At 34.6% G+C, this 15,024-nt stretch overlaps 3 protein-coding genes across 12 annotated transcripts in view; 1 reads left to right on the forward strand and 2 right to left on the reverse strand.

Moving 5' to 3' along the window:
* The window catches only part of LOC111416512 (serine/threonine-protein phosphatase 4 regulatory subunit 1-like), a 94,062-nt gene extending 83,847 nt beyond the window's left edge, over positions 1-10,215 (forward strand). For all 10 annotated transcript variants that reach the window (XM_023048555.2, XM_071201596.1, XM_071201601.1 and 7 more), the window contains 3 exons: positions 4,220-4,313; positions 4,489-5,394; positions 9,606-10,215. In XM_023048555.2, coding sequence (XP_022904323.1) covers positions 4,220-4,313; positions 4,489-5,394; positions 9,606-9,754 — 1,149 coding nt within the window. In that variant the 3' untranslated portion in view covers positions 9,755-10,215. The remainder of the gene's footprint in view (positions 1-4,219; positions 4,314-4,488; positions 5,395-9,605) is intronic.
* Positions 1,127-3,070, reverse strand: LOC139428890 (laminin subunit gamma-1-like). The gene is made up of 3 exons (XM_071193876.1): positions 2,280-3,070; positions 1,927-2,229; positions 1,127-1,876 (listed from the first exon to the last, which is right to left on the reverse strand). The coding sequence occupies exons 1-3, from the start codon at positions 2,731-2,733 to the stop codon at positions 1,329-1,331; spliced, it is 1,305 nt and encodes a 434-aa protein (XP_071049977.1). The 5' UTR covers positions 2,734-3,070; the 3' UTR covers positions 1,127-1,328.
* Positions 10,216-10,256: 41 nt separating the features above from the next.
* Positions 10,257-15,019, reverse strand: LOC111416515 (RE1-silencing transcription factor B-like). Its single transcript, XM_071193882.1, has 3 exons — positions 14,476-15,019; positions 14,124-14,379; positions 10,257-10,860 (listed from the first exon to the last, which is right to left on the reverse strand). The coding sequence occupies exons 1-3, from the start codon at positions 14,868-14,870 to the stop codon at positions 10,684-10,686; spliced, it is 828 nt and encodes a 275-aa protein (XP_071049983.1). The 5' UTR covers positions 14,871-15,019; the 3' UTR covers positions 10,257-10,683.
* Positions 15,020-15,024: the final 5 nt, after the last annotated feature.

Consider the following 15,024-nt stretch of genomic DNA (forward strand, 5'->3'; position numbering starts at 1 on the left):
AACAACGCTACAGCTTAACAGTTAGTGTTTGCTTAATTAATTTTTTTCTCAGAAACTATTAACTTTTCGAAGAACATCAGAGAGGCAAAAAAGTTTTAGAATATTTTCGTCTATCTAAATAAAATATTTCCAATGTATTTATCATCGTCATAAAAAATATCTAGACAAAAATTGAACGGGGGTGGTTATGTTTAGTAACTTAGAAGGGAAGATTGAAAGTACAAATAGGCTCGAAACATGCCCTATTAGAAGCTAAACATATTTCCCAAATTTCATTTTCTTGGTGTTAATGGTTTTCGGGAAAAATAAAATAAACCAAAATTTTTTGCCATTTTTGAAGGGGCGTAGCTCCGCAGGGGAGTCGAAATCGCTGATAGTTTATATGAGAAAGTACCCTTAAAATAAAGAATCACTCCCTGAAGTTTGGGCACGTCATTCAGATACACCCTGTATATATTTTTTTATTATTTCTTTATTTTATCCTTTTCTTTTCAGTGGTTCTGTGTTGTTGCAGGTCTAAAGTAAGTAAAAATGCCTAGAAACTATCAGAGAGAATTTGGGGCGCATACCTATAAGAACTATAGTGAAAGTGACTTTCAAAATGCGTTGGCGGCCATTAGGGGCGGCAAGTTTACGCTTCAAAATTTTACGCGAGACTCTTCAAAACAAGTTGAAGGGTCAACATAACCGCCTCCCAGGTCACCCAAGAAGGCTTTAAATAGCCCCTACTTTAGCGCAAATAGGATTTTTATGTACTACCAAAGTAACCCCACATTTCTGCCTACTTTGGCACTCCATAAAAAGATTTTTTTCTCCGATATGGGTTGATAAAATCATACCATTTTAGGATTATCTACTGTTAATTATACACAAGGCACGATGCAATTTTTAAAATTTTAATTTTCCTAGCGGTTTGTGGCTTAGTGTACCAAAATAGGTCAAAACCTGCCAAAGTAACCCCGTTTTACGGTACAAAACCAAAATATTTCACTTCATTTCCAAAATGTTGTAATTTATCTTCTGGATTAAACCTTATACTATATTTTCTTGCCCTATCTAACACTCTCAACTATTTCCCTCAATTCATCTGGAGCACATAGCTTTCATCGATTTGGGATAAAAAATCCTTGATATTTCTTTTTGTCTCTCTTTAATATCGTTAAGTTTTTCGGAAATTGTTTTATCTCCGTCACCCCCTGTGCCATCTTTAGCTAGTTGGTAGTATCTTTCGACTTCAGCTTTTAATTCTTTTATTTTCTTTTCGAATTGGTCATCAAAAACAACGGTTGGGCTTCCTTCGATGTCGTCGATAATCGTTCTAAGATGTTCTATCTTCTTTTGATGAGCGTGAGCTTCATCTCGAACGAGGTTGTAGCAGTCAGGGCAATCAATGCAACCTCTTTGACGATCGTGTTTATTTTCTTTACATCGATCGCATCTTTTTCCTTCAACGTTATCGAAACAAGGACATTGGCCAAGTGGTTACATTGGGGCTCTTTAGATCCAATAGGGTCGCAATCGCATGATTTGCAGCCTTCCGATGAAAATCCGTATTTGTATATTTCGCATTGATTGCATCTTAATCCTGTTATTCCCGGTTTGCAGTTACATTGACCATTGTAGAGGTTGCAGGTGTTGTTTATTGAACCGACAGGGTCGCAGTTACAAGATTCACAACCTTCCCCACTATTAACGTTGAAATAACCGATTTCGCAACGATCGCAATTTCTTCCTTGAACATGATTTTTGCAACTACAAGTCCCACTGAATTGATCGCAAATTGGAATTCCATCTGGTCCTTCCAACGTTGCGAGTGCGTAACATTCACATTGCTGGCAATCACCTTTAGGTAACTTTAAAGCATCACCAAAGAATCCTAAAAGAAATTTAATATAAATTTTGTAAATTGAAAAAAATTAATTGTACCTGATAAACATTTATCGCATCTAGGCCCCCCTGTGTTATGAACACACTTAAGACATTCTCCAGTTGTTGTATTACAATTTCCAATTGCGTTTAAATCGATGTTAAAGTTGCAATCGCATTGCTGGCATTCGCTAGGAGGTCCATATTTGCCTAAAGGATCCCCAAAGTAACCATCAGCACAAGATTCACAACGATGCCTAGTATATCCCAAAGGACATTCAATACACATAATCAATTCTTCGTCAAGTTGAATGCAAGCACCTCCATTGGGACAACCGCAAGGTTTACAATCATCTCGGGTACCTAAACCAACCAAAATCAATCAAACGCAATTAAATCAAATTCATAATTACCTCCAAGAGCATTCCCATAATATCGTTTAGCGCAAATTTCGCAGTTATCCCCGGCAGTTTTATCTTGACAAATACATTTTCCAGTTCCCGAATCGCAAATGTCGGCGTGTTTGTTGCAATCACACGGAATACACGGCATGAAAGGTCCTCCTAAAGACGGGGAATGTCTGTATCCGGGAGTGCAAGATTCGCAAAATTGGCCTACATATCCTTCGGGACATTCGCATTGTTCAACCCAATTCGCTGGTTTTCCAGCGACTCCTCTCGACGCAGTCTCCAAACGGAAATTGTTTAAAAATCCAACTCCTCCGGGTGTGTATGTGCCACGAATTTTAATCGCGGTTAAATTTGTTAGGATGGAAACGAAAGCACTCGCGGAATGTTTCGGTTGCCAACCAAATTTGGGATCTTGATGTAAACGGAATTTATATTCTTGAGTTTGAACAGATGGCATAGGATTTCTTTGCGCGAAAATAGCGCTTCTTATATAAGATCCAGAACCTTCTAACGTGATATCAGCCGTTTTAGGAATCGGGTTGTTTTCGCCAATTCTTAATGAAAACTTTAAAAGTTGATTGTAAGAAGCTCTTTGGTCCCCCAAAAATCTATCCGGTGCCAAAAAGTAAATCGCTTCGTAATTACACCTAAATTTTGACTCAAAGCATTAAATTGCACTGCAGTGCTTCTTTTATTCTCATCTTCAGCGGTCCACCTTTCGCTATTCTTAGCAAAAGTTGATTTCATTTGAAATTTAGAATAACCGTGAGCGTTTGTACATTCAGAGGAATGTCCATTATAAAAACATGGAGTGCATCCAAATTCATTTTCATCATCAAAATAAATTATCACTCCTTTCAAGTCACCAAAATATTTAGAAATATATTTTTGAAAAACTTCTGGGACTGAATTAAGACGAAATGGTGCTCTATTAAATTTATAACATCTAAATGGTGAAATGAATGTGCACAATTTAGAAGATTCCTCTTCAAGTTTAATTTGATAAAATCCATCTTTAAGGTCAAAGACACGAAACCATTTTTTATTTGATAACTTTGGAGTGACACTTTATTATTTCTCGATATTTCTTTTCCCTTTACCTTTTTTTATATTACATTGTTTATATACTTGTTCATAGACTTCAATTAACTTTAAACCTTTATTTTTACTAAATTTATTTCTACATACATTCGTCAAATGGTTTAATTTTTTTACGAAGATTACCACCTTTAGCAGGACGATTTTGTTCAGTATGCATATAACCACGACGTTTACAATATATTACCTTATCTTTAGTTGTTTCTTTCATCTTTCATGTAGATTTCTTCATTGCATGTACTTCTTCTGTCGTCTCTTGTTTAGGATTCGATATTTCTACTATATACTTCCTTTAAGAGTCTTTCTTGAAGTCCTCTTGATTTCACTTAAAGAATTATTAGGATTTTAATAATTTATCTTCTTGGGTCTTGAATTCACATAACCTTACTAGTTTTTTAAAATCTTTTTTAAAACTTTCATTATCTTCTTGTTTTCTTTTAAAGAACTTGAATAACTGTACTGTTTTATTCGTTTTGGGAACACAGTATTCTTTTAATGCTTCTAAAATCTTTTCTACAGACTCCTCTTTAGGTTTCACAGTTTTAATTGATTCATATTTTATTAATGCTTCTCTTATTAATTGCATTTATTATTTACCTACATTTCATCACTAGATGGCAACACTTACTTAAATCTGGTCCTATCCTGTCCTTTTAGGTGTTGTACACATTCCAAGATTTTCCACCAAATCCAAACTAAGTTTATACATGATGAAAAATCATGACGGTCTTCTGACAAAAATATGAAGTTAATTAACATAAAATCTGATACATTAATCAAAACTACTTTACTTTGTACAATTTTCTTCGCCAATAATTAAAATAGTTTTAATTTTTCTGTTTTAGGATCATCTAAGTAATTTATTTTCATCGCTTGGACTGGACGATTCATTAACTAAAAATTCTTCCTCAGATCATACATTCACCATGGGTTTAGAAGGTAAATAAAATATTTATTGTATAAAAAAATAATTTTTAAAATGATTAAATTTATGCCATGAGATTTTGTCAATGAAAACATTCGCATAAGGCAGACTATGATTAAATTAATGAATTCACCTTAATTCATAAAAATTTAACTCCTTAATCATTAATTATTTAATTATTTTTTTTAGGTGATACATTTAAAGAATCTGTTTCATCGATTGAATCGTCGGAACAGCTCGATATTTCCCGGAAAAAATGCGTACCTGAAATTTTAGTTCTTCACTTTATGTCGATGACTGATCCATCTCTACAGAGAAACACCGACAACGAAATGGCGTTTCATTGCGCTTACTCTTTACCAGCTGTGGCTTTGGCTATAGGAAGTGAGAATTGGCACATTCTTCAAGATACAATCGAAGATTTAGCCTCAGACGTACAATACAAAGTTCGAAGAACGGTTGCGAGTAGTTTACACGTATTAGGATTGATTTTGGGCCCGGAAATCACCACGAACAATCTCGTCCCCATTTTCGAGGGATTTATTAAAGACTTGGACGAAGTTCGAATCGGAGTTTTAGAACACTTGGCCGAATTTTTAAAATTGTTATCGCCGATCACGCGAGCTCTTTACTTGCCTAGATTAACCGAATTTCTTCAAGCAGACAACGAATTAAATTGGAGGTTTCGACAAGAATTAGCGGAACAATTACGCTTGGTTTTGCCGTTATTTCGACCCGCGGATGCGGCCAAACATATCGTTTATATAGCAACAACTTTATTAAGCGATAAAGTAGCTGCCGTTCGAGATTCTGCTTTGGAGTTGGTTTCGGAACTTCTCAAACATATATCGGTGGAGAAGGATTTGACGCATCGAATTTTAATTATGTTAGCGGAACGATTTGCTCATTCAAAAAAATGGAAACGGCGGCAAACGTTCACTTTGTTGTGTTGTCATATTTTGGAGAATGAATCGGTTCATTTGGAGGTTTTCGCCACTGATATTATGCCGCATTTATTGGATCTTAGTTGGGATCCTGTTCCAAATGTTCGGTTGGTTGTTGCGAGGACTATTGCTAAGCACATGATTCAACATTGTAAGTAAAACGTTATTAAAATACGCGTGTGAAGTTGGCCATAGATTTCAGCCATAGATTTTAAACTGAAAAAAATGCGTGATCGGGGTATTCAATCGATCTAATTTCAACGGCATCGTATTTCTGGTGGCCTCTTGCTTCAGATTCGAAAAGAAAATTTTCCTAACCATTTCTTATTTTCCGGAAAAATCGATTTTCTTTAAACTTTCGCAAAATTCGGCTCGTTCGGGGTTTTTAATCGATCTAATTTCAACGGCATCGTATTCCTGGTGGCCTCTTGTTTCAGATTCGAAAAGAAAATTTTCCTAACCATTTCTTATTATCAGGGAAAATCGATTTTCTTCAAACTTTCGCAAAATTCGGCTCGTTCAGGGTTTTTAATCGATCTAATTTCAACGGCATCGTATTCCTGGTGGCCTCTTGTTTCAGATTCGAAAAGAAAATTTTCCTAACCATTTCTTATCCGGGAAAATCGATTTTCTTTAAACTTTCGAAAAATTCGGCTCGTTTGGGGTTTTTAATCGATCTAATTTCAACGGCATCGTATGCCTGGTGGCCTCTTGCTTCAGATTCGAAAAGAACATTTTCTAACCATACCTTATATTCCAAGAAAATCGATTTTCTTCAAACGTTTGCAAATTTCGGCCGATTCGGTTCGGGGTTTCTAATCGATCTAATTTCAACGGCATCGTATTCCTGGTACCCTTTTACTTCAGATTCAAAAAGAAAATTTTCCTAACCATTTCTTATATTCCGGGAAAATCGTTTTTCTTCAAACAATTGGGTTAGAAATATTAAAGAAAAATTTTATTTTCGAATCTAAAGCAAGAGGCGACCAGGAATACGATGCTGTTGAAATGAAATCGATTAGAAACCCCGAACAGGCCAAAATTTGCAATTGTTTGAAGAAAAACGATTTTCCAGGAATATAAGAAATGGTTAAGAAAATTTTCTTTTTGAATCTGAAGTAAAAGGGCACCAGGAATACGATGCCGTTGAAATTAGATCGATTACATACCCCGTACAGGCCAAAATTTGCGATTGTTTGAAGAAAAACGATTTTCCTCCAGGTTATCAGTAAGCCTCCATGGCTTACTGATAACCTGAAGCTAATGATTTCTTTAAGGGATAAAGCAAAGGATTACTATAGAAGGAATCGATCTGATGCTAAATGGGATTATTTTAAATCTCTTAGAAACTTAACGGCTTTCACTATTAAGGCGGAAAAAAGAGCATTTTTTCGGTATATTGGTAGCATTCGGGACAAAAAATTAATGTGGGGTAAGCTTGATTCGCTTAATTTAAGAAAGAGGACGCAGTGAAATATTGCAGAGGCTTTGTGTAACGTTGAAGATCTGAATGACTTCTTTTTGAGGAGTGTTTCGGACATCACTGACAAGTTACCGCCCAATCCTGCTATTTTTGAGTATTATTCTAATTTAAATGTTAACAACGAGAAATATTTTAAATTCAAATCGGTATCAACTGATGTAGTAGACAAATTGATCTATAAATTGAAGTCTTGTTCTGAGGGCAGTGATTGGATTCGGGCGGATTCGGCGTGTCCTGTTATTTTACCTTATCTTACACATATTGTTAACTGTTGCATCGTTGAAGGTCATTTCCCGAATTGCTGGAAACACGCTATAATCAAGCCTATTCCTAAAAATCAAAACCCATCAAGTTACACTGACCTTAGACCTATTAGTCTGCTTCCTACTTGTTCGAAGATCTTGGAAGGGATATTGAAGTATCAGTTGAATGATTACATTCAAACTTCTAATTTGCTGCCTGACTGTCAGTCAGGGTTTCGTAAAAATTATAGCACTATTACTACTATGACAGCACTTTTGGATGATATTATTTCGGGGGTTGATAAGGGCAATATTACAATTCTAGTTTTGTTAGATTTTAGCCGGGCATTTGACACTGTTAACCACGAGATCCTTCTTTGTATTCTTTCTTCGTTTGGTTTGGACCCTGTTTCACAGAGTATTATTGAGTGTTATCTTCATGACAGGTCTCAACGTGTAGCTATTGATGGTGTAATATCTCAGAGCAGATTCATTTCTGATGGTGTTCCTCAGGGTTCTATTTTAGGCCCGATTTTGTTCTCGATCTACACTAGTAATTTACTTAAATGTATTCAACACTGTACACCATATGTTTATGCGGATGACACTCAGTTGGTGCTCTCCTTTCTTCCCTCCGAGTCTGGTCCTGCTATTGATAATATAAATAGAGATCTTAATAGTGTGTTTGTCGCAGCTTCGCAGCACTGTTTAAAAATCAATCCAGACAAGTCTGCGGTCATGTTTTTTGGGAATAAAAAATTTGTGCTGAATTGTCTCACGCTGCTAATATTGTTGTGAATGGCTCAAAACTACCTGTAGTTGAAAAATATAAAAGTCTTGGACTTGAAATTGATAACTCTGTTCGTTTTTCTAATCAGATCTCTAAATATATTAGGAACGCCTATTGTGCACTGAGACTACTTTATCCACATAGAGAATACTTGCCTTTTGATGTTAAACGAAACTTATGCGAGAGTTTTGTACTATCTCAATTTAATTATATGGTTCCGGTTTACCATCCAGCGTTGACCGCTCTTGATGCGGGTAGAATTCAGAAAATTCAAAACAATTGTTTACGATTTGTGTATGGCATTAGAAAATTTGATCATGTCTCTCATAGGTTGGTGGATGGTTATCAATGAGGAACAGAAGAGAATTACATACCTTGATTTTTTACCATAGGTTGATGATCTCTCAAGCTCCGCATTATTTATTTAAAAAAATTAAATTTAGGAATAGGGATGTAAATGCTCGTCAAATGAGAGCGCGTTGTCTTATTGTACCACCTGCCCATAGAACTTCATTATTTCAAAGATCTTTCTCTTATCATATCTATAAGTCCTATAGCCTCATTCTGGAATCGGATTGGACAGCCAATGTCTCGGTTTTCAGGTCTCGCCTTTTTAGACGAATGTTTGATTCACAGACTGAGGCATTGAGACGAGGTGTTGCCTTATCTCAATGTGTTGCTCGATACGCGTCATAGCTTCCCTTGTTTTTTCTTTCATTTCTTTTTTTTTATTTGGTTACAAGATTCATTTTATGCTTTTTTTTATGATGGTTACTGTTTAGTTTTATTATATTATATATATATTTATTTTTGGTTATTTACTTTATTTATAGTTACATTCTCTTAGATATTGATGCTATAATCAGTACTTATAAATGCGAATTTATTGTTTCTGTTTTTTATGTTTCTTATTGTGTTCTTTATTCTCAAATTTACTTGGTTTTATTTTGTTGAGGTTCCAATGAAAGAACAGGAGCTTCGGCTTCCTGAATTGGCGCCTTGTGGTTTGTACCAAAAAAGAATTATTCGTGTTTCATTTTCTCTTTTTTTTTTCTCTACAATTTGTATTTTGTTTTTGGTACAATAAAGTGTATTATTATTATTATTATTATTTTCCCGGAATATAAGAAATGGTTAGGGAAATTTTCTTTTTGAATCTGAAGCAAAAGGACACCAGGAATATGATGCCGTTGAAATTAGATCAATTAGAAACCCCGAACAAGCCGAAATTGCGAATGTTTGAAGAAAATCGATTTTTCCGGAAAATAGGAAATGATTAGGAACATTTTCTGTTACAATTTAAAGCAAGAGGCGACCAGGAATACGATGTTGTTGAAATGAGATGGATTAGAAACCCCAAACCGAATCGGCCGAAATTTGCGAATGTTTGAAGAAAATCGATTTTCTCGGAATATATTGAATGGTTAGAAAATGTTCTTTTCGAATCTGCAGCAAGAAGCGACCAGCAATATAATGCCGTTGAAATGGGATCGATTAGAAACCCTGAACAGCCCGACATTTGCTTATGTTTGAAGAAAATCGATTTTTCCGGAAAATAAGAAATGGTTAGGAAAATTTTCTTTTCGAATCTGAAGCAAGAGGCCACCAGGAATACAATACCATTGAAATTAGATCGATTAAAAACCCCGAACGAGCTAAGAAATGGTTATTAAAATTTTCTTTTCGAATCTGAAACAAGAGGCGACCATGAATACGATGCCGTTGAAATTAGATCGATTGAATACCCCGATCACGCATTTTTTCAGTTTAAAATCTATGGCCAACTTCACACGCGTTTTTAAAATACGTATAATGTTTTGTAATAATAATAATTAATTCTTTTGTAGCGTTCTTTTCGGATCCAACAAATCAATATAATGAAGGATTAGAGACGGTAATGAGAAGATTACAAGCCGATAAAGACAGAGATGTTCGCCAGTCAGCTGTAATACAAAGTTCCGATGATTTTTTGACAACCACGCCACAAAATCATTGAGAATTATTGTTCAAAATCATAACATTGTGCTGTATCCTGGGCAGTATACTTATTATTATTACCACTGGTACTGAGCCAAGTTTCTTTATTATTAATAATTATACGTATACTACCTGTAATTTTTTTAAGATTTATTAATTACCGTACTTTTCATTTTCTTTTTGATTTATTCTATTTCTATGTAGTACATGTACAATTTATAATAATTTTCAATTATACGTGCTGAAGTTTTTTTTTAGATACAAATTTGTTACTTTCCAGTGTAAATTTGTGTATACATGTTATAGTTTTTACATAAAAAAAATTAAATCTACTTATATAAAATTGAGAGAGTGTAAATATTTTTGATGTGGGGTAAAATTGAAAATGCTATGAACTGCCAAGGAAAAAAGGCCGTTTAAAACATTTGTATTATATTGTATTTACAGTTCATTGATTTAATAAAAGAAATTTATGTAAAACATCTCGTTTTAAACACCCATAAAAGAATTAAAAGCATAAAAAGTTGCCAAGAACATTTATTTTGATAATTAAACATCAATAACAAGGACTTATCTAAACAGGGTAAATATGAATAAAATTAAATCAATTATAATACATCTACAAGTAAATTGTATATAATATATAAAGTATATTTGAATAAATTTACTTAATGAATTAAAAAATATAAAAAGAGAATGAGCATTGTAAACACGTACTTTAGATTATTTATAATTAATTATAGTCTTTATCAAAGTCTTTGCGTTAAATAATTTAGCTCATTCCCTTCGTTAAGTCACCTTATTAACATTATTATTACAATAATGACTAGAAACGTTTCAGTTTGATGACACATTCAAATAGTATCGTATTGGCAAGTTGAGATGACATAAAATATATCAATACAGTCTTAAATCAGCACCATGTTATATAATTACATTTAAATAAAATTATTTTGATGGTTCCAGGATCATATTTCGCGGCCTAAATGTGTCGCAGGGTAAGCTATCTTTTTTATGAACCCGTCGAGCGTGGCTTCTTAAATTATCTCTTCGGGCGGATCTGTAGGAACAGAATGGACACAAATGGGGTTTTTCTCCTGTATGCATACGGCGATGTTGGATTAACTAATTCAAAAGAAAAAAATTATAAATTAGAAAAAGAAATCTTATTAAATATTTAATGATGTATGATACGCACGTGTATAACCTGCTCCAATATAAATAGTTGTTTTATAAAATCAATTTTAAGACATTAAAATTAATACCAAGTGATGAGCGAAACGAATAGTTTCGTTTTCACGGAATGGAATAAAATACAAAAGGAAAACCAAATATAAAACAACGATGTAATACTCACTTCAAGAAATGGATTCATTCTTAAAAGTATGGAAAATAAACAAATAATACTACAGTAACTTTTAGAGCTATTGAAAAGCGATGGAACCATCCAAAACTACACAAAAACTGGACCAAAGCTCCAAAAACATACTAAAGTTCCAAACATCTCTTACTCCGCAATTATATGCAATGTGGAATTGGATATCAAAGAAAAAGAGATTAGTACATTCCTAAAAGAAGGAAATTTAGACCATCGGCATTGCAAACAAATTGTTTCAAGGGCAACAAACAAACCGACACGTAAGATAAGAATCATTACCAGTGACGTTGATTCGTACCAAAAATTAATCAAAAACGGCTTATATTACCTACACAACTACTATTTTGTTATTGAAAGCGATGCACCACCACCAGCACCTATACCTTGTAGTAAATGCTTAGAATTTACATATAAAAGCGAAGATTGTAGCAACAAGATAATTTGCGGTAAATGTAAACAACACCACCAAACCTCAACATGTAATACGTGTCTACCAGAAACCTGCAAAGCCTGTGGAAAATCTGATCACCAAGCCTGGTCCATTGACACCTATCAAAGGACTACCCACGATACCAATTAAATTGGCAAATAAAAAACAGAAGAAATAGACAAAAGCATCACCAAAAATTCAAGAATAGATAAACCTGTGACCATTCATGACATACATCGACATAATCGACACGTTATACATCAATTAAATAAATCCAAAAACGTAAATCGTCAGCAACTAATACAAAAGGTCAGAAATAGATCCAAATTGACACGTTTGGAAATATATTGGTATATTGACTCTGGCAACAACTCCACAATATAATCGAACCAGGTTATATATAGCAACCAACTTTAGTACACCTGCAGCAACCACACTTAACAAATATGATAAATATAAGACCATTTGACGTGAGTGACTACAAAGAAACAGCACATAAACATAGTATACAGGGTGATTCATTAGCTCTATGACAAACTTTGGCAGATGAAAGGTGATGCGATTCTAAGGAAAAAATGTTATATGAATATGGGTCCGATTCATTTTAGTTAAAGAGTTACAAGCCTTTGAAAATTTTACACAGTTTAATAGGCAAATGAAAAAGTAACATAAAAAATAAGTTTAAAAATTACAAAAATTGTTCGAAATGTCCGCCTTCAGCTTGAATGCACGCCTCACATCGACGAAGTAAAGATTTGCAACAATCGCAACAATAATTATGAAACACAAATACAGAGTTGGCTGTGATAACAAAACTGAGTTCTTTATGTCAAACATTTCAATTTACTCTATTCTGTGTGTTTCAAAGTTTATAATTGTCAGAGTTTTGATCGAAAACGAAAATGCATGTATTTACGACTGAAGAATATGCAGATATTATTTTTGAAACGCTCGGCAAGCAGCAAGAGAATACCTTCGTAGGTTTCCAAATAGGCATCAACCTGCCCATACAGTGTTTAGTGCATCATTTCGCAGACTGAGAGAAACAGGTAACCCCGCTCCACTACATTCCGTTCGTCCCCATGATGTGAATGTACAAAATGAAGAACGTGTTATTGATTTAGTACTTGACGACCCTTCAATTAGTACTCGGCGTATAGCGAGCATGTTACAAATATCCCAAAGTTTTGTATGGCGTGTATTGAATCGAGAAATGTTACATCCGTTTCATCGCCAAAATGTTCAAGCATTACATCCTGGAGATACTGAGCAACGCTTAGCATTTTGCCACTGGATTATTCAGCAACATGCTCAAAATAATAACTTCATTTCCCAAGTTCTGTGGTCTGATGAAGCGTGTTTCACTAGGGACGGCATAAATAATTATCATAACGAACATGTGTGGTCCTTGCAGCAACGGTTTAGTGTACATATCGTTCAAAATATGTGGTATCAGCACGATGGTGCACCACCACATCGAGGAAGAGAAGTCATCGCTTGGTTACATGAACATTTAAATGGATTGGCAATGGAGGTCCAGTAGTCTGGCCACCACGATCTCCAGATCTAAATCCGCTGGATTATTATTTCTGGGGACACATGAAGTAGCTTGTGTACCATGTAGAAATTACTACCCGTCAGCAACTACTGGACAGAATTCAAGATGCAGCTAATAGCATACGGAATGATCCAAATATCATACGTCGTGTGATAGAATCTTTACTTCGTCGATGTGAGGCGTGCATTCAAGCTGAAGGCGGACATTTCGAACAATTTTTGTAATTTTTAAACTTATTTTTTATGTAACATTTTCATTTGCCTATTAAACTGTGTAAAATTTTCAAAGGCTTGTAACTCTTTAACCAAAATGAATCGGACCCATATTCATATAACATTTTTTCCTTAGAATCGCATCACCTTTCATCTGCCAAAGTTTGTCATAGAGCTAATGAATTATCCTGTATATAGCAACCAATTTTAGGAGCAACCACACTTAACAAATATGACAAATATAAGACCATTTGCCGTGACTGACTACAAAGAATCGAAACAGCACATAAACATAGTATATAGCAGCATTTCCAACATTTGCAGCCTTAGTAAGATGAAAACATTAATTTTCAATTACATCCAGCAACAAGATATAGATTTGGCGCTATTTGTGGAAACGAAAACAAAATTTTATCAAAAAATAGAATATCGGGACTGGCGTAATACAAAAGAATGGACCTTAAAAATTGTCAAAGACAAAAAACACCCCCGTCCGAAGAAATCGTTATGATCACATTACCGAAAATTAAAAATTCATTTTTGACACATTAAAACTAAATTTGCTTTAAGATGTTTTTTAAATTATTCAGGTATCAATTAGTTTTTGATAGACGACTTTTTATAAATTTCTATTCCCATAAATATAACAGTTAAAGGTACAGAGTTGGCTTTAAATAGTCATAACAACGAGATTTTTTTTGGCACACTAAATCTGTATTAAATTTGTGGTAAAATGCCTCTTATTTCATTAAGATATCTTATTTGGTTTTTGAGATACGATTTTTTTTATTTAGAAGGTCCTTAACTTACTTTCTTTAATTGAAGAGTTTTAAATTTGCAAATATCACAGCAAAAATGTCTGTTGTCCTTATGTTTTTTCATATGGATAGTCATTGATTCTTCCCCTTTTCTATCTTTTCCACAAATTGGACAAGATATTTCTAATGGTTTATCTTGAACATCATCCTTTTGTTTTGCGCAGCAATTTCGTAGGTGATGAATAAAGGCTTTTTCAGTTGTACAAGTATATGGACATGTTATACATTTATATTCCTCTCTTGAGTATCTAAAATATATATAATATATACATATACTATACAGAAAGAAAAATCAATACATCTAGATGAAGACGAATGGATAACCTAATAATTCTAATAATTACCTATTCCTATGAATTTTTCTCCTATTTTGTTGTTCATCATCATCATTTTTATCCCAACTCTCGTCTTCAACCACTCCAACTTCATTCGGTTCTAGACTCCCAGTTTCATCGCCTTCCTCAAAATCCTCCTCCTCGTCGTCGTCCAACTCAATCACTTCGTTATTTTCATTACCATCCGAACCTTCAATAGAGTGAACCCTCGAATCTTCTTGAACATCTTGAATTATTTCTTGCGGCGAGTCCTGCGCCGTGCAGATCAACGAACTCGTCGTCTGATCGTTACCGTAGGTCAGGACGTGGACGTTGGCGGTTCCTTGGACGAAATAGGCGGTCGGAATTGTGCAGATGCCGTTCGTTAAAAGCGCGTTCCACAGCGAAAACTTCGCGACGTCCATCTGGGTTGAGTATCGAAAACGAGGGGGCCGACGCCGATCGGCGCCCGGCGACCACAACGAGGAGTTTGATTACCCGATCGTCAAGTCCGGATCGTTTTCGTCGTGCATTGTGTGATCTCGTTGTTTTAATTTTCTTTTGTACTTTTTTTTTGTA

Source organism: Onthophagus taurus, chromosome 1 (genome assembly GCF_036711975.1).
Source record: "Onthophagus taurus isolate NC chromosome 1, IU_Otau_3.0, whole genome shotgun sequence".
Taxonomy (NCBI): domain Eukaryota; kingdom Metazoa; phylum Arthropoda; class Insecta; order Coleoptera; family Scarabaeidae; genus Onthophagus; species Onthophagus taurus.

Bases quoted from the DNA above. Each gene is read 5' to 3' on its own strand.
- LOC111416515 (XM_071193882.1), bottom strand. From the start codon at position 14,870: ATGGACGTCGCGAAGTTTTCGCTGTGGAACGCGCTTTTAACGAACGGC. The intron at 14,380-14,475 runs GTAATTATTAGA...TATATATTTTAG, and splicing joins AGAAAAATTCATAGGAATAG to ATACTCAAGAGAGGAATATA. The intron at 10,861-14,123 runs GTAAGTTAAGGA...CTTTTGAATTAG, and splicing joins AAACTCTTCAATTAAAGAAA to TTAATCCAACATCGCCGTAT.
- LOC139428890 (XM_071193876.1), bottom strand. From the start codon at position 2,733: ATGCCATCTGTTCAAACTCAAGAATATAAATTCCGTTTACATCAAGAT. The intron at 2,230-2,279 runs GTAATTATGAAT...TGGTTGGTTTAG, and splicing joins TTATGGGAATGCTCTTGGAG to GTACCCGAGATGATTGTAAA. The intron at 1,877-1,926 runs GTACAATTAATT...AATTTCTTTTAG, and splicing joins ATGCGATAAATGTTTATCAG to GATTCTTTGGTGATGCTTTA.